The sequence below is a fragment of the Lactuca serriola genome, chromosome 4 (genome assembly GCF_051521515.1).
Source record: "Lactuca serriola cultivar US96UC23 chromosome 4, Lser_US96UC23_V15, whole genome shotgun sequence".
Classification (NCBI taxonomy): Eukaryota; Viridiplantae; Streptophyta; class Magnoliopsida; order Asterales; family Asteraceae; genus Lactuca; species Lactuca serriola.
Genome location: NC_136411.1, coordinates 126889257 through 126912378, shown reverse-complemented (window position 1 = coordinate 126912378; position 23122 = coordinate 126889257). Strand labels below are relative to the sequence as shown.

General features: G+C 34.0%; 1 protein-coding gene and 1 non-coding gene across 2 annotated transcripts; both read right to left on the bottom strand.

Moving 5' to 3' along the window:
• Window positions 1-4469: 4469 nt before the first annotated feature.
• On the bottom strand, window positions 4470-4576 carry LOC145103527 (small nucleolar RNA R71). Its single transcript, XR_013706613.1, has one exon. It is a non-coding gene; the product is annotated as a small nucleolar RNA R71 (small nucleolar RNA).
• Window positions 4577-16780: 12204 nt separating this feature from the next.
• On the bottom strand, window positions 16781-21130 carry LOC145102513 (putative boron transporter 2). Its single transcript, XM_079039919.1, has 12 exons — window positions 19963-21130; window positions 19777-19859; window positions 19500-19692; window positions 19280-19418; window positions 19019-19184; window positions 18777-18943; window positions 18526-18699; window positions 18354-18449; window positions 18138-18275; window positions 17731-18050; window positions 17378-17648; window positions 16781-17282 (listed from the first exon to the last, which is right to left on the bottom strand). Exons 1-12 carry the CDS (start codon window positions 20064-20066, stop codon window positions 16971-16973), a joined length of 2163 nt encoding a protein of 720 aa, XP_078896045.1. The 5' UTR covers window positions 20067-21130; the 3' UTR covers window positions 16781-16970.
• Window positions 21131-23122: the final 1992 nt, after the last annotated feature.

Below are 23122 nucleotides of genomic sequence, written 5' to 3'. Positions count from 1 at the left end.
ATTTCTAATAATTTTAGCTACAATTATTCTTAATATGGAACAAAAGATACTTATTATGTCTAAAATTTGTGTTGTAGAGACAAAGAGTTGCTTGGGACAAAACGGAAGCATACGAGGATCTGGAAGCATGAAACGGGAGCAAAAACAAAAAAAGAAGATGACTGAAGACCACATCGAATGGAATATTCTCAATCATCATGCTGACCTGGCAGACATGGGATTTACTCGAAGACCACGTCGTGGTGGCGGTCAACCGCGAAGTGGTGGTCAGATTTCTAGAATTATAAAACCCAGACATTAGGTCGAAATCAAAGAGTTGGATTTGGTTTTATGAGGTTAATTGCGACTAAGAACTCTTAAAAACCCAAAAGAAGATCAAAATTGAAGTGAAGGTGAAGGATTGAAGAATATTTAGAAGAATTCAACATTGATATAGTTGGTTTGCTTATTAAACTTAGGTCTAGCTAATTTTACTTAGATCTAATGTGTTTTTCTGCTATAATGAGAGGCTAAAAACCTTTTACTTATGTTTGGTGAAGATGAACTTGATACATATGTGTTGATTTTGATATCGGATGATTATATTTGATTTTACTTGTGTTTGATATATATAAACACTAGCATGTTTTAGTTCTAGTTGATATTGCTTATAAATAAGATTTTGTGTGTTAATTGATCATATTAATTGCATGAATCTATCTCCTAGTTGTTTATGATCATTAAATCGTTAGATCTAGGATTAATCGGATCTTAGTTTAATTAATTAAAGCTAGTAACATTAACTGTGTTAGAGAGCATAATTAGTCTTAATTAGTGCTTGGTTGCTTAACTTGATCATAGGAGAGTAACTAATATCATTCATAGTCCAATTTTTCTATTAGCAATTTGGTGTTTAACTTGTGCATGATCATTGCTATGTCATTCATAAATTGGTAGGCCTAGATATTTGATCATAATAGCTAGATAGTTGGTAATCAATATAATTTGTCCATTAGAAATAAACCATAGTGGGCTGATCATTAGGGAGTAAGGCAAGGTTTTCGGATTTCGGATTTTGGACAGAGTAGTAATGGTTATTCTACAGGGGTGAACACTAGTGGAGTGAGGATTTGTTCATCGTTAGGATTTGCTAAGGATGGGTTCGGTTACACTTTTGGAAAACTGTTGTATGCTTGAGTTGTCTCATCAGTCTGAATCAAGATTTTGGAAGAAGTGTCCCGACTATCTGGTGTTTCTGGAAAATAGTAAGGAGTGATTTCGAGGACGAAATCTAATTTAAGTTGGGAGAGTTTTAACACCCGTTTTTCCAGAACAAATCAAATTAGGGTTTCAAGGAGTCAAAGTTTGGATTTTGGAGGAAAAAGGATCCTCACAACGTGAGGCATGGAGGCTCACGACGTGAGATGAGATGCATGAAGCTTTTTTCCAGGACCGATCTCATGACGTGAGAAATAAGAGCTCACAACGTGAGGAGCGATGCAGCCCAAGCCCATGATATTTTAGGGTTTCCTTTGTATTTAAGCATCTCTAACCTCATTTTAGGGTTTCTTATCATCCCCAAACCCTCTTTCACCTCAAAAAAACCCTAGTGCCCATCCTTGGTTAAACTTTGGTGGTTTTGGAGCTTTTCTAGGATTGGAAGGAGGAAAGAATAAGAAGAAGGTGGTATTGTGATGTGGCTTGTAAGGAATCGTCATCAACATCACCTTACATTTTTTATGGACCATTGTAAGTGAAAAAGCTCATACCTTTTATGGTTATATAAGGCTAGATCTAAGTTTTGTCCCACTTTTCCTCTTGATTGGGCATGTTGAATGAATGGAAACCATAAAGTTGGTATGTTTATGGGTTTTAAGGGCCTTAAGAGTGTCTTGGAGTTCAAATCTAGGGAATGGTTGAGTTTTGGAGCATTGTTTGAAAGTTGAATGTCTTTTCTTCAACTTTGGACCTAAATGAGATCTAGACATGTATTGGACATATACGTCTTAAAAGCATCAACTTTCTTCTGTATTAAGAAATTATAAGACCCTCTGGATAGTTGGAGAGCAAGGCTTAATGGATCGAGGACATAAAATATGGACTTTTCGCTTCAAAATGTTCTCATGATGTGAGACATGGGGGGTATGACAACGTGAGGGATGAGCGACCCCATTTATGGTTTGTTGGAGCATGAAAATGCTCTACAATGTTGAGTGTTTATTAGGTTAGAATATTTCCTTGTATGAAAAGCATATTTCCTCCACTAGTATATAAAGTGGAGGTTATGGTCATTTTATTTTAAGTGTTCACTATGTAGACTTTGTAGTTTAGAGAGAGTGTGGTGGGATCTCTCCCATCATGGGAGAGTTATCTCTCCCAACCATGAGTGTTCTTGTAATATTTTATATCTCTCTATTTATCTACTACAGTTTTACTCACATATATTGTTCATCATGTCTATACACGATTATCTTCTTGGTAATATCTTCCGCACCTATCCAATCGATAAAATGGGAACCTACAAGTTGTATCAGAACAAGGTCTTGGAGATCTCACGATTATTTCAAGGGAACGATCCCGATTGGTTGATTATCTTGAAGATTTTCGTCATTCTTGAAGATTTTCTCAGCCTTCGCAACTGAAAAATTTTATGTGAGTTATTTACTGTTTTATTGGTGATGTTGTTAGAAAAATAAATATTTCGTTGCTACTGTTCATTACATTTTGCTGTTGTTGAATTTGAGTTTATGGAAAAATATGTTTGCTGAAGAAGATGAAGTTCTCTTTTAAAAAGTGGTGTTTGATCTTATTATCCCATGCAAAAAGGTGTTTAGAAAAAGACAAAAATATGATTTTGGGGTAAGAGATTGAACAATTGGTCATAAGTTCGGAGTATGTGCTTTTTAGACTGTTGGGATATTTATTTCGGAATGTACAAGTTAATTGTGCCATGTTACAATGCTTAGATGCATTCTATTTCCGAAATGAAATTAGTTGTTGGTGTATGTGGATAAGATTTTCCGAGATGCTGTGATTTTTGGTATGTTTGGTTTATAACAGGGAATGACTTATTTGATTTATAGTTAATTGCTTTTAGTTATTCGATCCTTTTTATGGGGTAAAAGCAGTGTTGTAAAAAGCGGCCTACTCGGCTGAGTACTCGGAATCGACCCTCCACTGAGGCGAGTTTTGTGAACTCGGCAAAAAAAACTCGGATTAAGTCAAACTCGGTCAAAATTCGGTTAACCTCGGTCAATATCTCACTAACTCGGGCCTACTCGGTCTTACTCGGTTAAAGTCAGTCAAACTTGGTCAAAGGGTCAAAATTGTCATAAAAAGAGAAAAAAAATCAAGAATTTCAAGATTAATATGTATAATACACTTAATGATTTATTATTTAATACACACATGTGATTATATATATATATATATATATATATATATATATATATATATATATATATATATATATATATATATATATATCTTAAATTTTCAGTAATTATTCACGAATTGAGACACATGTGTGTATTTCAAGTTTTATGTATTCACATGTATCTAATTTTGTTATATATTTCAATCAAATTAAGATTTTAACTTATGATTTTGACATATAAAATTTTCTTTAAAATATTTCTACATGAATTAACGAATCCGAGTACTCCCCGAGTACTCGCTACTCGGTAGTCGGTCAAGCAGGTACCGAGTAGCGAGTTCTGCAACCTTGGGTAAAACCACAAATAGTTACTTTATTTGCATTTGTTTTATTCTAGTTTTTCTCTGAGACGCAACCACATCGTGGTATCACTTCATTTAGTTTATTATTTTAGTGTTTTTTATTCCTTTTATGTGTTTTTGTTTTGTTTCACTGATTTATGACCCGAGGATCTAAAACTCCTATTGTTCCTCTACTTCAAGACCCAGAATATGCTTTTCACAAAAAGAAGAAGGACAAGAAAGTCAACGAGTCAATAAACACTTTTCAATCAAACAAAGGATTTGAAAGCTTTGAGAGGATGCCGCAGAAAAAAGGAATTGGATACTAGCTAGAATCCTCTACCAAAGGAAGTTCAGACAAGGAAGAGATAAAGATTTAGGTTAAATTGATGGCAAGCATTATGAGAATGACGATGGGTGATTACAAGACGAGGATATGTGAAGAACATGGGTCAGGTCTAGTTCCACCCAAGATACTAGCCGATAGAAGTTTCGAGCTCAAATGACACATTGTATCCATGCTCAAGGACATACCTTTCACCGAGAAAGAGTATGAAGATGCTTTCAAGCACATTGATGAGGTTAAAGACATTACCAACTACTTTCATGTTCCTAATGTGCCAAGAGAATCCGTGTTACTAAGGATGCTTCCGGTAACTTTTACCGGTGAAGCCAAGGTTTGGCTGAAGTCTCTTGCACCCGGATCCATGACCACATGGGAAAACCTTCGTGATGATTTTATTGAGAAATTTAGTCCACCTTCGAAGATTTCAAAGCTTAAAAAGAAGATTTCTAACTTTCAATAGGAGGTTGGAGAATCATTGTGTGATGCATATGAGAGATACACGTGTTTGCTTAGAAGTTTCCCTCAACATGATCTTAATGTTTAACAAGAAGTTTCCATTTTCTATGATGGAGTCAATGTAATCACTAGGAAACTTCTTGACTCACAAGGGTCAATGATAAAGAAGGAGTTGGCAACTATAAAAGAGTTGATTGAAGAATTTGCAAAGCACTCTCGTGAGTACCACAACCCACCAGACGATGTTACTAGAGGAAAAGGAGATGAGGGAATGAGATAACTAAACTAGATTTTATGGATAGGCAAATGACAACATTAGATCAATCCATTCATGCCACTAGAGTTGGGTGTGATACTTGTAGTGGTCCACATCTAACCAAGGATTATGATTTGAATGAAAATGGGAACAAGAAAGCACAAGAGTTCTATTCAAGCGGTGACAAGTATGATGAAGATTGGAGAAAACCCAAGAAGGAGTGGTTACCATATGAATAGTATAAGAAGCAAAATGATGAGAAGTATAGACAAACCGGTAGAAGTTTCTATAAAAAAGATCAATCACCACCCGAAAGAAGATGGATTTTGAGTCGGTACTTCATAGATTTATGGAAGCATCTGAAAAGAGACATGATACTAATGATGCTAATGTGAGGAATCATCAAGCTTCCATCTAGAACATAAAGACTCAACTTGGGTAATTAACCACACTTTTCAATGAAAGATTTCCACCTAAAATTCAAGACCCAAAGTCACAACCTCATGTCATGGCGATATACACTGAAGAAGAGGTCTGTTCTGAGCCAATAATGACCCATGAAGGAGATACAATACAGCCTAAGTCGTGTTTGGAACAAGAGAAGCCCGAAGCTAAAAGTCCAAAAAGTGAAGTGCACTCTAATGCTTCACCACGTCGTGGTCTCGAGCGGATGAAGAATTTTCATCTTTTCGTTCATATCAGCCTCCTTTTCCATTCCCATCTCGACCAATCAAACATTCTCTAGATCCCAAACAAAGGAAATTTATGAAACAAGTGCTCTGACTCTCAATTAACGCCTCATTACTCAAATCAATGGTGAAACTTCCAAAGTTTGCAAAAGATGTGATGACCAATAAAAAGGAGTTGGAAAAGGCCTCAACAATAGTTTTTAATGAGTTGTGTTTAGCCACGATTATCAAAGGATTACCAATCAAGATGGGAGATCCAGGTCAAATCACATTTCCTTGTGAATTTGGAAATTCAAATTCTATTAATGCTTTAGCCGATTTGGGTGAGTCTTTCTACCAAAAGCTCATATTACCAAAGCTCCAAGACACAAGGATGACCATTCGAATGGCGGATCAATCGAACATATACCCACGAAGAATCATTGAAGATTTATTATTAAAAGTGGGAAGGTTTGTTTTTCCAGTTGACTATGTGGTTCTCAACATGAAGGAGGATGAAGAACTTCCGATTATTTTGGGAAGACCATTTTTGAGTACCGCAAGAGAATTAGTGTACATCCATGAATCAAAGCTTACACTTCGTGTGGAAGATGGTGTTCTTACCATTCAGATGAGTCCAAAAGTAAATCATGAAGAACAAAGAGATGAAGTGTCAAAGATGGAGGCTATGGAACAAGATTTTTATGAGCTAGTTGTAATTAAAAAAAATGATGCAAGAAGAGTTGAGGGTTTGGGAGGAGCATCATGGTGAAAAAGTCAAACGATCGAAACCAAGATCCTCGATTTTCATGGTCTTTGAGGTGATTGCATTTACTACACATAAGGTTCAAGAGGAAGAAGTTGATAAAATAGAAGATTATTTGTATAAAGAAGTGGGGATAATCGCTGAATACATGGGTAGGAAACTAGAGGAGCCAACTATAATCAAGATGGAGGAAGACAAGGAAGATCCTAATGAAGATGGCAATAAGGTAAACAAGGCAAATAAGCAAGGCAAAGGGGTAAAACACAAATATGAAGACAATGAAAGTAAAAAGAAGAAGGAGAATTCAAAGAAGGCATACAAGAGAAGAGTTCAAGCTTACAAGAGAAAATGGAAGGAGAAAAAGGAGAAAAGGGAGATCTCACTCCCAACCACAACAACATAGAGTGGGAAGGAGTACAGATCATGACTCCCCAAAAAGAAGCACTTTGCGAGAGGCAACCACATGTTTTTAAAGTTTTCATTTTTCTTTTCACTTTAATTTCTTTTTCGTCTTTAGTTTATTTTGGTTTAGTGTTTTTAGTCTAACCAATTGATCATGTATTTCTCTAGTCTTCTAAATTTATATCATGGTATTAGAAAGGAAGTATGTGAAGCGGTGAAGGAGCTTAATGGATGAAGAAGTCGTGCAATTTTTGAAGATCACAATCGAAGACCATGTTTTTAGATAAGTGTGGGGATCCCACATGATGAAGAGAAGAGAATTTTGAAGAATATTTACTAGAAAAGAAAGATCGGGAATGGTTTTAACCATTAAGAAGAGTCGATGCATTACTTTGGTTCTTAAAAGACTCTCTGAGAAGACACCACGACGTGGCCATCATCACCGCGTCATGGCAATTTATTTTATCACGACTGCATCTGACTGAACCACGACGTGACATGCTTAGACCATGTCGTGGCTATCTTATTTTGCTCAACCATTTACGACTTCGAGTTCTACACCACGTAGTGGCGTTGCTTTCCCAAGACATGTTTAAGTTTCACCACACACTTTATTTGATGATTGGTTCTTTGATTTATTCCAATTTGGCACATTTGCATTCACAAGAAGTCCAAGCTTTCCCAATAGGAGTCTGTTTCAATTCCCTCAATTATATGTTCTTTAATTGTTTAAATATGCAATGGGGACATTGTATCATTTAAGTGTGGGGTAGGGTTAAATATAGGAAAACAAGTATTCTGATTAAAAATTTAAAAAAAAAATGACTTGGAATTTTAAAATTATTAAAAATATTTGAAATAATAATCTAAAATTGAACCTAGTTTAAAAACTTGTTATGTGGTGATCTATGTTGCTAGCGTTGTGTGGGACGATCCGATGAGAGTTTCAATGTTTATTTGAGCCAATAGATGTTATAGTATATTTATGGCTTCCCTACCCTAGTGAAGTAAGGGAACAATAACACTACCTTGCTTAGTTTGAGGGCTGCAATATGTTTAACATCGTGTACCAGAAATGTATGCAGGAGAGCTTATGTAGTTATTGCACCTTAGACTAATACCTCTAACCAATAAGGGTTGAAGTTAAGTTCCCTTGCTTAAGCATATGTTTTTATAGGATTTTTAGTTTTGGATAACTAAAAAAATAGAAAAAAAGTTGCAAAAGTTGAAAGAATAAGAGTCTACAAAGCTATGAAGATCAAGAAATATTATGAAGAAAAGTTCAAAAATTGAAGACTCAAGAATAAGGCAATTTGCCTAGTTATTATTATTTAATGTAATTTTATTTTGTAGGTTATTTGTCCATATTTATGCTTGAAATCTTAACCGAAAATACCTTAAGGTTAAGAAAGTTTTATGGGGATAGATTTAGAGGGATGCATAAAATGAGCGTTGTTCAAAAGAAGTGGGGAGGTGTTTATGAAGATTGTCAGTATTTAGGATTGGGGAAGTTCTTAGGAAAAATATATACAATTATACATGCATTGTGGTCTTGGAGTATCGGAGAGGCTCAAAGTGGATTGTCTTGTGCGATGTTGGTAGCTAAAGTCTTGATGTGATGATAATAAAAAAAAACCAGTTTTGCATGGGGGCAAGCAACAACCACGTGTGGGTTATTTTGATATGTGCATAATTAACAACATATTTAATACATATTTCTAATAATTTTAGCTACAAGTATGCTTAATATGGAACAAAAGATACTTATTATGTCTAAAATATGTTTTGTAGCAGCAAACACTTGCTCGGGACAAAAAAGGAGCATACGAGGAGTTGGAAGTAGGAAAACAGAGCAAAAACAAAAGAAGAAAAGAAGATGACTAAAGACCACATCGTGGTTGTAACATCCATAAAAATCATGCCAAATTTAAACTTTTTAAAATATTCAAAAAACGATAATTATTACAAATATGTTTTCAAAATGGTTTAATATCAGAGTTTCCCAGAAACAAGTCATAAATATGAGGAGTTGTATGATCACGCCTTCGCCTTCCCGTGATCATCTAATGTACCTGAAACCAAAAAAGAAACTGTAAGACCGAAGCTTAGTGAGTTCCCGCAAAATACTCATATACACAACAATATACATATAATCACGAACAACATATTATGGGTCCAGTCAACCATCGGGTTGGAATACCCCAGTCCCTCAACCATCTGGTTGGAATGCCATAATACTATGGGCCCAATCATCCTCGGGATGGAATACCCCAGGCCCACAACCAACAGGTTGGAATGCCCACATACTACGAGTCCAATCATCCTCGGGATGGAATACTCACGACCCACAACCATCGGCTTAGAATGCCTAGGTCTATTGGCTTTCGCACAAAGTATATAAGCCTCAACCACCAATCAAACATGTGCACATATAACAGATAACCACATAATAGTCTATAGACAAACAAACCGATCTAACCGATTATAACCGCATATAACATCCTATCTACCAGGGTACTGATCTAACAGATCATACAATACTCAAGCATATAACATATCATATTAACAATCCAAAATGGCTGGCCTTGGTGCCTTAGACCCTTGAGTATAGTGAGGAAAACTCACCTCACAACTATCGAACTGTAGTAAGGAATGAAACTCCTAAATCAATGTCTCACCACAAATCCCGAACTATTCAAAATAACGAATATTAAATCAATAAATGGGAATACTAATATTGACTAAGAATCCACATAGTCTATACGCCTTTTTCTCTAATTTGGGCCAAGGCCCAATATCAAATTCACTATCTAAAAGTCCATATACATAAGCCTATTAATGGCCCAATTTTCGAAATTGGTCCCCACTCCCTGGCTGGGCTTTATTCTAGAATCCATTACCAAAACTGGCCCAAAACATCATTGCTCAGAAAGTCCAGCAAGGCCCATGTCAAAATGGCCCAAGAGTGGCCCAACCCCGAAGCCCAAAGTATCAAAAGCCCAACAGAGGGCGTGCGCGGGGCGTACTCCTCTGGTACGCTGGGCGTACTTCCATTTGCGTTGAACACCATCGGGGTGGTTGACTCAGTATGCTGGGTGTACAGAAACTACGCGGGGCGTACGCGAGGTTTTGCCAAACCTCTATTAAGTGCTTAATGACTTAAGAACTTAAGCCCAAAATTAAGATCCATTGACCAAATATGCATAAGAATCATGAGACACATTTAGCTATTGGGACATCATTTTTATCACTTAGGACCTCTTCAAGAGTTTAGAAGGATAGTTTATTTCGTCCAAATCATATCATGCACCAACTTGGGACTTTTGGGACAAGAAATGTTTCCTTAAAGCTAAAATGGCAAGATCTATAACATACATGCATAAATTTTGAAGCTTTTTACCTTCTGGAGCTTCTAGGGCACCAAAAAACTTCAGATCTACTAGCTTGTTCTCCTTCTCCAACTCCTTGATGCAACACCTTCTTCTCCAACTACTCAAAATACACTCTATAAGCTCACACACTTAAGGAAACGATTAGGGTTTGGGGAAAACAACTCTAAACAATGGAGGCTGGGGTAAGGGAGGGTTATGAGCTCATAAGGTTGTTTATATAGCACTCAAACCCTAAATATTAAGGTTTCCACCTGACGTGAGTATGCCCAGCGTACACAAGTGTATGCCTAGCATACTCGGGCGCGCCTAGTACACTCAGCGTACTCTCTTGATCCCAAAGTTGCAACTTTAGCCCTTAGGCTTCTCATGGGTCGACTCCTTTAACCCCCAGGGACTACAAATGACAAAATAATAATAGAAGAGTAGCTTCAGAAATACCTTCAAAAATCTCAGGATGTTACAGTGGTAACATGACCACAACGTTGCGAGTGGAATATTCACGATCTTCATGCCTACTTGGCCGACACGGGATTTAGTCGAAGACCACATCGTGGTGGCGGTCAACTACGACATGGTGTTAATATTTCTATAATTATAAAAACCCAGACATTATGTCGAAATCAAAGAGTTGCATTCGGTTTTCTATGGTCAGTTATGACTAAGAACTCATAGAAACCCCATAGAAGATCGAAATTGAAGTGACGTTGAAGGAACGAAGAAGATTTAGAAGAATTCAACTTTGATCTAGTTGGTTTGCTGATCAAACTTATGTCTATCTTATTTTAATTAGATCTAATGTGTTTTTCTGCTATAATGAGAGGCTAATGTAATGCCCGTAGATTCGAGATAGTCAATTTAAAGATAATAAGTGTTAAAAATGACTTTTTGATAGAAGATTATTTAGGATAAATAATCTTAACCAAGTTATAGTACGTCTCACAAGGATTCTGTAATTATAAAGAACGCTGAAATCCGACTTATAACGAAGAAGTTATGACATGTCGAAGTTTTACAACTTAACTGGCACGACGCCGTGTATCGTAAAAACTAAAAAGTAAATTTTTGATAAACTACTTTTTAGTGTAAGTGGCAAATTCGCTTTGATCAATCTGATCCACTTGATGGTGTGGAATCCCAATCAAGTGGATGATGCAAGATAGAATACACAAGAAGAAGAAGAACAACAAGATAAATCTTCAATGCACATAATAATATTCAATGATGATCCAATACACAAGATTTACACACACACACACATTCTCTCCTTGTTTCTCTCTCTAGAACACGTTAATATGACAATAACATTCCCTTAATCATGATCCTTCCTCTCTTTTCTATTGTCTGACCACTAAACACGCCTGATAACACACTATGTATACATATGGACAAAACCCAAGCCCAAAACCTGAAGGCCAGACGAAATCACATGTGATTTTGGTCCAACCAACCGAAAACCCAAGACTGATTTCGGTCCTAGACCGAAAACTATAAATTCCAAGAAAATAAAAGTATAAACCATAAATTTAGACCTAACAATCTCCCCCTTGGTTTATAGCTTTCTTTTCTTATGACCTAACAAACTCCCCCTGGGTTTGTAGCTTGCTTTTCTTCTCAATCTTCGCTTTGTGCTTGGCTTCAACGTTTATCTCCGATTTCTTCACAACTTCAAGATGAACATATGAATCTTCTATATGAATGACTTCATCTGGAACAGTTGTGTTTTTCTTCAAAAATTTGACTTTAAACGCACGTTGGTTGTGGAGGCTTCTTGTAAGGATTCTTGAAATTCAGCACTTTCAGCTTTGAGAATCTTCTGAGAAAATTACAGAGAGACTGATTCTTCTGAATCACATAAGCAACTTCACTTCTTGTTCTTTCGAATGAGTATTCTTCAATGATCACCGTTGCCCCTTGAAAAGTATCCGTTAACTAGAAAGTCCTTGTGGATCATAGAGTTATGAAAAAACCTTCTCACCATAGTTGTTCAAGGATGTAACCTTGGCTTAGAAAGTTCCGCTACAGTCTCCTTGAGTCTCTTCTTCCTTTAAGTTCTCCGATTTTTAAATTCGCTTTTCAAGACAAAGAAATTTTTTGAGATAAAAACAAAACTAAAAGTAAACTTACCACATAATAGAAATCACTAAGAAGTAAAAAAAACAAAAATAAAATACACTCAAAAGTAAAACAAAAATATTTTTTGGGATTTTTTGATTTTTCTAAAAAAGAAATAAAAACAGAAATAAACATATTTTTGGATTTTTTTTATTTTATGATTTTATTTTTATTTTTTTTTTATTCTCCCCCTAAATTTTTGCATACAGGAAAACTATGAACAAATTTAACAAAAACAAAAATAATGACTAAATTTAAGACTTTTGGGATCAAAGTTGTCAAGCAGTTCAATTATCGTTTATCAGCACACACCTGCATGTTTAGCTCTGGTCAATCACCGGTATTGTGATCCACTTAAATACAAATGATATTGCCAAATTTGACAGATTATATTATATGTCCCAAATTCACTTTGATGTATCAATCTGATCCACTTGATGGTGTGGAATCCTAATCAAGTGGATGATGCAAGATAGAATACACAAGAAGAAGAAGAAGAACAAGATGAATCTTCAATGCACACAATAATATTCAATAATGATCCAGTACACAAGATTCACACACATACACATTCTCTCCTTGTTTCTCTCTCTAGAACACGTTAATATGACAATAGCAGCCCCTTAATCACGATCCCTCCTCTCTTCTCTATTGTTTGACCACTAAACACGCCTAATAACACACTATTTATAAATATGGACAAAACCCAAGACCAAAACCCAAAGGCCAGACCGAAATCACATGTGATTTCGGTCCAACCAACCGAAAACCTAAGACTGATTTCGGTCCTAGACCGAAAACTATAAATGCCTAAAAAAGCAAAGTATAAACCATAATTTAGACCTAACATTTAGCCTTACGATCTAACGAAATTCGTATTATTTGTTAAGCTAAGAGCGTACATATAGAGAACGTTTAAATCTGACTTTGATAGAGGAAGTTATGATTTTTCTAAGATTTTGCATAGCGGTACACAACTCGGAAATCGAATTTTATATCGATCGATTATTAGCCGACACAACCTAAACGAGAATTTAGTGTCTCGTTAATAAGAGCTCAACAATATAAAGACAACCAAAAACGGACGTCGGATGACAAAGTTATGATTTTTTAACGAACTTTAACTGTATAATCCTGTTAAAATGTAACTTTAAAAATAAACTAAAAATTAGCTGACGGAGTCTAAGAGAAAGTTGTAGATCACGTCGCTACCTACGTGTCGATATAAAGAACGTCAAAAACGGAGCTCGTATGCGAAAGTTACGGAATTTAAAAGATAATTAATTTATGGGTTAAATTCCAAAGCTGACAAGTGGCACCATCTCAGCCACAACTTCCTCCCCACAACTCACCACCAGATGGTGACACTTGGCACCCTAACACGTCGTGTAGGGCTCATAACACATTGTTTAGGTCAGTTTCCCAACCTATAAATAGAGGCGCAAATCACCTCATTTCTCACACCATTCTTATCCCATTCTCTCTCAAACACCCCCATAGCCACTTTTCCTTCCCTAACACTTCCTAAGTGTTAGAGGCGAGTACCGGAGTGTCAGAAGGCTCCGAGAAGAAGAGTTTTTAGCTCAGAAGTTCTACCCGGGCAGAGCCCATTTCCTCGCTAAAACTCCCAGTAAGTGAGTTATGCTTACCATACTTTAAGTATAACTTATATTTATCTTCATTGTCGTTATTATGAACCTATAAACAAGATTTATTAATAATTCCAAGTCGTTATACCGAGTGATCTACTTACGGCGATGATGTCTAGGAGGTGATTTAGTGAGGTGTTTAAAGTGGGATTTCCAAACAGCATACTTCGTATAACAAACGGACCCTACCTCCGATATGATCCTACCTGATTGTTCCTTACTTGATAGATCATGAATTAGACTTTGAGGTAATGATGAATCTAGACTAATAATTAGTCGCAGTAAATATTAGACTAAAATCTAGTAATAATGATACTAGGTTTCGTCAAAGGAAAAGAAAATTGTTAGAAGCGAAGCGCTTCCAGAATTTCGAGACATCACTTTAACAAGTGAGTGCATAGTTACTTTCATTTTGGAGCTCTTGGACCCATATTGGGCCTTAGGGTCTTTTAGTTGGGCTTGGAATGTCGTTTGGGCTAGTTTGGATTTTGGCCTTATAGCCCCAATGAGGCAAGGGTTCAGCAACCCTTTGCTTTTAAAGTCAAGATTTAGGGTTTGGACTATCGGGTTAGATTATTGACCTAATTTCTAATTAGGACTTTATAGTTGTGATTTAGTGAGTGGATTCCGTGAGTCAGCAGCTTGAGTGTGATTTGATATCTTCAGTCTGAGGTGAGTTTGATTCACTGTATTTGTGGGTCGAAAGCACCAATGTGAGCCCACTCGTTTATGCTTGTAGTATGATGATTGTCTTCGTGAAAATTGTCCGTTATGCATGTATTTGCTTGATGTTTATGTGACTCTGTTGTTATGATATTATGTGGTAGTGGTAGGGGTGAAATAGATCCGATACTGGTTGAAATAGACCGAAGGAGTTGAAATATACCTAGTACCGATTGAAAGAGGCTGAAAGGGTTGAAATATACCCAATACCGGTTGAAAGGGACTGAAAGGGGTTGGAAGCACCCATATATGCTTAACTATTATGTATGTGTGGTATGAAGTATTTTGGGGGAACACACTAAACTTTGTGCTTACGGTTTTCAGTTTATGTTTCAGGTACTTCCAGTTCGAAGGGGAAGTGTCTGACCTAATCACACCACATCTACCTATGATTTTTACCATCAAGTGATTTTGGGATTCTGTACTCTGATAATATGTTATTATGATATACTACCGACTGTTTTTATATGATTACCGTATGATTGAAATGAATTTAAAAGCGAAAATTTTATTTAAAAATTTGGGCTCTTATACCTAACCTATGCATACAAATGAAGAACAAAAGTTTTAATTTTTCTTTTTTCATTTCATGCTTGCTTTTTGATGTTCTATTCGATATGATTTTGTCATCTAACTTTTCTTTTAAAAGGAAAATTGTCATCTAACTTTTAGGATTATTAAAGAACGATTTCAATGAGATAAATGGCTATAATTATAATTTATATGAACTTCCCGATTGGATCATTAGACAACCAAAAGATGAAAAAGATACAAAATTGTCATTTTGGTGACTATCCACACAATATAATATAGTTAGAGTCCATATCCATCATTTACTTAGGAAATTATTTTATGTAATCTAATGAAACGTGTCAATGACATTTAAATCATCTTTTATCCACTAAGGGACCAACCCATTTGATAAACATGAAAAGATAATTCAAACTAACACCCAAAACATAGTCTTAATTTTACTTATATATATATATATATATATATATATATATATATATATATATATATATATATATATATATATATATATATATATATATATATATATATATATATATATATATATATATATATATTGAGATGCTTTCGTTGTCCAAACTCCAAAACATTTTATAAGCTATAATACTTTGGGTGTATCTACAATTAAGATCGTACTTTTATTATGGCCACATTTTTTATTTTATATCTCTTTATTAATATCTAAGTTATGTATTTTAAATTATCATAAAGAAAAAGTCTTAACTAATTGAATATCATATCTTCATTCATATTTCTATAAACCGTATACAAGATAAAGTTTACAATGACCGAAACAAATATTGTATTTTACATTTTTTGTAACATTAAAGAGAAACATGGTATACTATAGGGACAAACTATATGGTAGGGTCCCAAAAAGTGATTATAGATGGTCACTTAGCGATTTGTTTCACAAAAAAGAAGCCACGAATATATATTAAAGAACATAAGGGTACAAGTTGAGCTAGTTGATAATATGTAGTGGAATGAATCCTTTGTATTCCACTAACAAATGTACCCTCATTTATCAAATCATTCAACTAAAACTTTTGGTGGGGATTGAATGGTATTATTCATTATGATGCACAAGGGGTTCAATCAAAGATAAATCATAGTACAGTTTTGTTGAAAAGAACATCGATCAAAAACATTACATTTTGTTATAGCAACAAAAGAATGGTAAAGTACATACCATTGCACCTTTCAATTCATCCCAAGCCACTTGAAGGGCCACCCCATGTCCCTTTTCCAAGTTCATCATTTCAATAGATGATGATGTTACATTTTGTATCTTTCTGTCTGCTTTTAGTGATATGAAATAAAAAAAAGAAAACCTATTATCTTGAGATAAAGTTCGGTTTAATGAAAAGGAAATGTAGTAGTACAAGCTTTTAACTAGTTGTGTAGTGTCTTCCCTTTTGTATATAACCGGACTTTGATGTTATTCCTCTTAAGGTAACAAAACACCATTTATCTTGAAATAAACGAGTATTTATGATCTTTTATTGGCATGTCGATGTTTAACAAGTCACTAAACCTATAATGTATTTTCAGTTATTCACTTCTACATGGCATCTACTGAACATGTTTTGCTAGCAAGATGCCATATGATTGAATACATGTTTACCCTTTTAAAATTTTCTTTAATCATGTAATTGAAAACACTTTATATGTTTAGTGACCTATGATTGGCTACTCAAGCAACAACATTTGAATAGTTGATGGGTATTACATGACTTTAGCCCTTTTTTTTAGCTTCAAGAAGGTCATAACATGAATCTTGATCCAAGTATATATAAAAGTTTTATTCCATTATAAATTTGGTAATATGTTTTCTGCCCACCTATGCATACTTACATGAAATTAGATAATAAAGAGAAAATGTACACTCTTTCCACAAAGTACATACATTATAAAGAGACATAACACCTACAAAATCATGATTTGAACATAAGCACACAACTATTTTTTTAGCAAGACGATGAACCATTACTGGTTTGACCAAGGATACATGAACGTGGACTTGGAGTTTTCTTGATTTGTAGCCCTTTCCCAGGCGAGTTAGGGTTCTTAACCCCCCTTAACTCGTTTAAATGTGGACTATAAACCCTTTGTGAGAGACGAGGACTATACATAGGCTTCATATCTTGTATTGGAGTTTGGGTCAAACTTGTTATCTTTAGACTGCTTGTGTGGCGTATCTCTCCTCGGCTTCTTGTTATAATTCCATCCAGTACTTCTGCACTATCCACTTGGGTAGTTCTTGTTGGAGTCTCATCGTCCTGCAACCATTTGGCATAAATTAGTTGTTAAACTCAAGAAAAGTAGATTTTTGTTTACATCTTTTTATGATTTTATTATTGTTTAGTTGACTTACACCGAAGGCCATATTGTAAGGTGTGGCTGAGGCTTCTTCATATTCAGCTGCATCTAAATCCTGAAGATGAGCACCTTTAAAAAACTTAGGAAGCAAATATTGCCTCGCAGGAACAAGAAGCATGATCAAAAGTGGGAAAAGAACACCAGCAATCGGAATCCACGTTATGCCAAAACACGCAAATAAGTAAGCCGTCTGAAACAATGTGAAAGCAGCAACAGTCTTGAAAGGTACAGTTTCCACAAACGTCGCATGATGTTCTTCCAAAACCCTAATCCAAATTTTTCATTTCCCAAATTGCTAATCAATCGCAAAATCATAATTACAGCAATAAAATCCGTTGAAAAACTTACTTGTATCTTCGACTTGGAGCAGTGAAAAGCAATAAAATCCGCTCCCAAAATTGATTCCCCGGTAAACTTTCGATCGCCATGAAAGCAAAATACCCCCAAAGAACTGAAGTCGGGATCTTTTTAAGAACAGGCATCGCAGCAACACACGCACCTACCATTAACGCTTGTAGCACATTGCTAAGTCGTTGTTCTTTCACTTCAACATGTAAAAGATCATCAACATCTTTATCGACATCAAATACAGTCTCATCGATCGGTGCGTTTATGTAACCACTACTCGATGCTTGCTGAATTGTCGACTCTTTTAGCTCTTTCAGTCCCTGTTTGAAATGAAATTATTCAAATTAATGAAAGCAGAACATACAAGAAGACTCTGTTTACAACTGTAATTGATAAAGATTGTTTACCAGACTTGATGGATTTTGATAAACGAGTGGAGTCTGCATTTCGTTGTATGCTTGTTGCATGTCCTCGTATAGCTCACTCAAGTTTGAACTTTTGTTTATACTTTTTCGAGCAGTGTCCACAAGTTTCCTTCGTAGAAGCTGTTTCAAATGGACATTAAGTATTATGAAAATTTCAACATTTTCTTTAGTTTGAATAATAATAATAATAAGATGTACCTGATGTTTTAGAGTGGCTAAGCTCTTTGTATGCATTGGAGATTGTGGAATAACTCCATTTGCAGGAGGAATGCCAATAAGCCCACATAGAATAGTCTGATTCACACACAAAAAAAAAAACAGTAAAAAACAATGTTTTATGATCTTGGACAATTAAAGCAATGATGTTTACCAGAAAGCCCAAAAGAAGGAGATCATAATGATACGAAGAAGGTTTCTTCAAATTGAACTCTTTTTGTTGAGCAAGTTGAGATGCAACACTATGATCAAAATAGTAAAGCACTGCAATCATGGTTGCTGGAATAAAAGCTCCAACAATATAAACAGGAGGCACCTTCAACATTTCCTGCAGGAAATTTAAGCATCAAAGTATAAAATACTATAAACTTTATAAAGAAAAAAAAGATAATTTTTTTTTAATACCTTGGCAACTGTCCAGTTTGTATAAGCACCAGGAGACCATGGATTGGGACTAAAAAGCCGCCTTGGGATCCCTTTTGGGACATCATTAACCGGCATATATGAAACACCAGTCCAAACAACCACCATAAAAGGAACACCATAATCCGCAATCAATCCACGTAACCACCCTTTAAACATTAATTAAAACGGAAGGTGAAATACATAAACAGTGAAAGCAGATACTAGCAATAAAGCAGACTGACCTGTTCCATAACGCCATGACCTTGCTTTGCGACTCTTCAAAGCAGTAATAAGAAGACCGAAAGACAAAACCAGTGCAAACATTCCATTCCCAAATCGCCAAGAAGGTTGAAAAGCAAGTTGATTTGGATCCTCACTTTTTGGAATACCAAACTCCTCCACAACTCCCTATCAAATACAAATTGTGTGTATCATATTAGCAAATTTTATTCGAAAAAGTTTGTGACTTTGTGTAAGATGAATGGAAGAATAGTGATACTCACTTTAATAGCTTGTTGCATGAATAGCATTGCGATTAGAAGACCAAACAACTCACCAGCCACACGTGTGAATCTATTGATAATTGAGCAGGCACCCAGAATAGAAAGCAAAATCAGCAAAAAAGCAGTCCAAACGCAAACCCTGTTCTCATTCAGATTACGCAACTTAAATTATATATTTTTTAAGTTAAGTGATAAAAAGTGGATAATAGTTAGAAAGTACCATCCAGACCAAGCTAGAAAAAGGGGTTGCCCTAAATCCTTTTGATCTTTTGCAAACTTGAACATAAACGTGTACATCAACACTGTTGGCTCTGCAACTCCTAGAATAAGCAGTGGTTGTCCTCCAACTATAGCATGTATGATGCCACATATTGCTGTTGATGCTAGAGTTTGAACTGCAGTTAGGCTTCCCTCTGTAACAATATCAGCAATCATAAAGATTTACTATCATGTTAACAAAATCAGAAAATTTTTCACACTAGAAAAAGTTTCCAAACCCGTGTCTCTTTCTAGTTGTTCCCCAAAAGATATAACAGGAATTGCTGAAGCAAAGAAGATGTATGTTGTTGGAGCTAATATCCTGATCATGAAAATGTAAGAATCATCTTTTTAGAGCTACCACATCAAATGTAAGCTATATATTCACAAGAATTTAAAATGTAACAATAAAATGAATAACAAACCTGATTCCTGCACGGATGCCACCTGTCCAGTCTTGCTTGTAGCACAATAGTCTGGCTTTGAGATCTTTCTTGATTCCACGAAAGGGAACAAATGTTTCTTCCATGATGAATGTTTCTCTTTTTTGAAAGACAAACTTGAAATAGGAATGGCGACAATAAAAAGCACAAGGCTGATACTATTACTAATAACTCAAAACAAACGAATGCGTCTAGAAATGGGCAGAAACACTAGGAGTTTTACTTCATTGTGATGGTTGAATTCTTTTGTTGAGTTAGTAAGTTTGTGGTATATGACTATAAGGACCCCTGATGAAGCTCATGAAAGTAAAAATCTATGTACACTTGCTGATGATTACATCTTGGGGGTTCATAAAAAGAATGAATATAAAAGGTTTTGGTAAGAATATCAGAAGAATCAATTAGTGATGAATGTGAACTAGATGAAGGTGGACTTCCCTATTTGAACTCCATAGGCAAATGAGAGGGAAAGTTACTAACGAAAAGAATTCATCAGCATATCCTCCATTCACAAAAATCTCAATTTAAGTTTGATCCATCGGAAGAACATAATCCATCATCTTTCTAAACTCTTGTTCTTGGAGGCAAATCATCGAACAGTAACAATGCGATATCAACCAGCGTACGAATTACATGTCTGTAAATCAAATCGCGGGATATCTGAAACCTCAAAGAAGTTCAAAAACTGACGACTGCCAAAACCCGAATTTAGCGTACACCCATTTATCAAAGAGGAACGCAAACTGATCTAAAGCTGTTTGAAGCAAATGGGTATTGCCAAAATTGAAGTAGGCTCTATTCTTGGGGTGAAATTAGCGAGAACTCATGATGAAAATACGGAAAAGGAAGATTCACATGAGTATTGCTAATGGACAATAGCTAAAGAGAGAAAATGATGAACAAATTACTTACTTTGCTCTTACATTATAATACGAAGAAGAAAAGACGAGTTTAAGTTGAACAGGCAAGTTCACGAACAGAAAAGCATGCGTTCACATAACTTTCGAATCTACATGAATTTGAAATGTACCCAACTGAATTAAACAGGTAGAGAGAGAGATTAGAGGTAGTTTGGGGAAGAAATTGAGAGAAAGAGAGAGAATGAGATCGATTTTGGCGTGAATGAGAGATATAGTGTGTGGTGAGTAAGCATAAATAAACACTTCGTCCTGCTCAAGACAAAATAAACTACACAAAAACACATAACTCGTACATGAGAACGAAAGGGACACAAGAAAAATATGTATAGACTAAAAAGAATATTGTATTCCAAATTTTCAAAAATATAGTATTTTTCTAGGACCATTTAATTTCAAAAGACCAAAAAAAAATATCTTAAGATATTAAGAAGATTTAGACCAACTTTAAAATATCAAAGAAAAAATGTTTCAATCATTTTAATAATCTACTCATTTATGATTTATATGTGAAAGTTAAAATCATACAAAGTGTTTTTATCATTTCTCTATGTCTATGTTTTAAATTAAGTTTTCAAGTTGATATGATATGATGTATTTATATTAAAGTTATGTTCAGTGTACCATAGTCAGCAGAAAAACTAATTTATTTATTTTTATCTTTTTCACTAATTATGTTTGAGAAACAAAAAAAATAAATTATAAGCTAGATTTTTAAAAAGATATTTAGACTAGTTTTTTTCATAAGTTTTATAAAAAATTTCAAATATAACCTTTAATTAATTGTAAAAATCATATATATATATATATATATATATATATATATATATATATATATATATATATATATATATATATATATATTTCTCAAAAAATAAATTATAAGCTAGATTTTTAAAAAGATATTTAGACTAGTTTTTTTCATAAGTTTTATAAAAAATTTCAAATATAACCTTTAATTAATTGTAAAAATCATATATATATATATATATATATATATATATATATATATATATATATATATATATATATATATAATTTCAGTTTATGTCAATTTAGATTTTTCAGCTATCTTATCAGTTATTTTACAAAACGTTTTTTTTACCAACTAGTTTTTTAGTCATTAGTTAGTTTTTCATATAACACCCTGCCTTTCACCTATTAGCTAACATTTTAGCTAACAACTAATTTTTCAGCCATAAACTTTATTAATATCATGGGTAAAGTATCGTATTTTCGTAAGGTTGTGTAATTACAAGACATGCATTTTGTAAGGCCATATAATTACATGACATACATGCAAGGTGCATGCTGCTAACTTGGACACCCTCAAGGTTTGGTGATAGCTTGTGGCGTAAAGGTGTGGCTATATATATATATATATATATATATATATATATATATATATATATATATATATATATATATATATATATATATATATATATATATATATATATATATATATATATATATATATATATATAGTGTGAGGATAATTCAAACAAAAACAGTAAATAATATGAAAATATAAAAACACTATTTTTATGTTATTATTTTAGAATGAATTTTGTATCCACAACTTTATGTCATTATTCAGCAGTGAATAAATGAATAGCTACATGTTAAAACTAAAATTAGAATTTACTACAAAAATACAAAAATATAAATTTATAATAGAATAATAACATTCTAATGAATATATGAATAATCAAACGTTAATATTCATATTAGAATTACTTCAACAATACACATATACAACATTTATTACAAAATAACAACATAAACATAAATTTACAATAGAATAATAACATTCTAATGAATATATATGAATAATCAAACGTTAAGATTCATATTAGAATTACTTCAACAATACACATATACAACATTTATTACAGAATAACAACATAAACATAGTGTTTTTACGTTTTCACATTATTTACTGTTTTTATATGAACTTACTTCTATATATATATATATATATATATATATATATATATATATATATATATATATATATATATATATATATATATATATAGGTTCTATGGAAAACAAAAAACCCTAAAAATACATAAAAAATATTTAGAGATCACAAACTTTTTTTTTTTAAATCGCACATTTTAACACAAAATCGTTGAATTTTTTTTTTGAAAAACTAAATTATAAAAAAAATTGATTTTTTATTTTTTATTTTCAGCGAAATTTTAAAAAAAGTTGCGTTT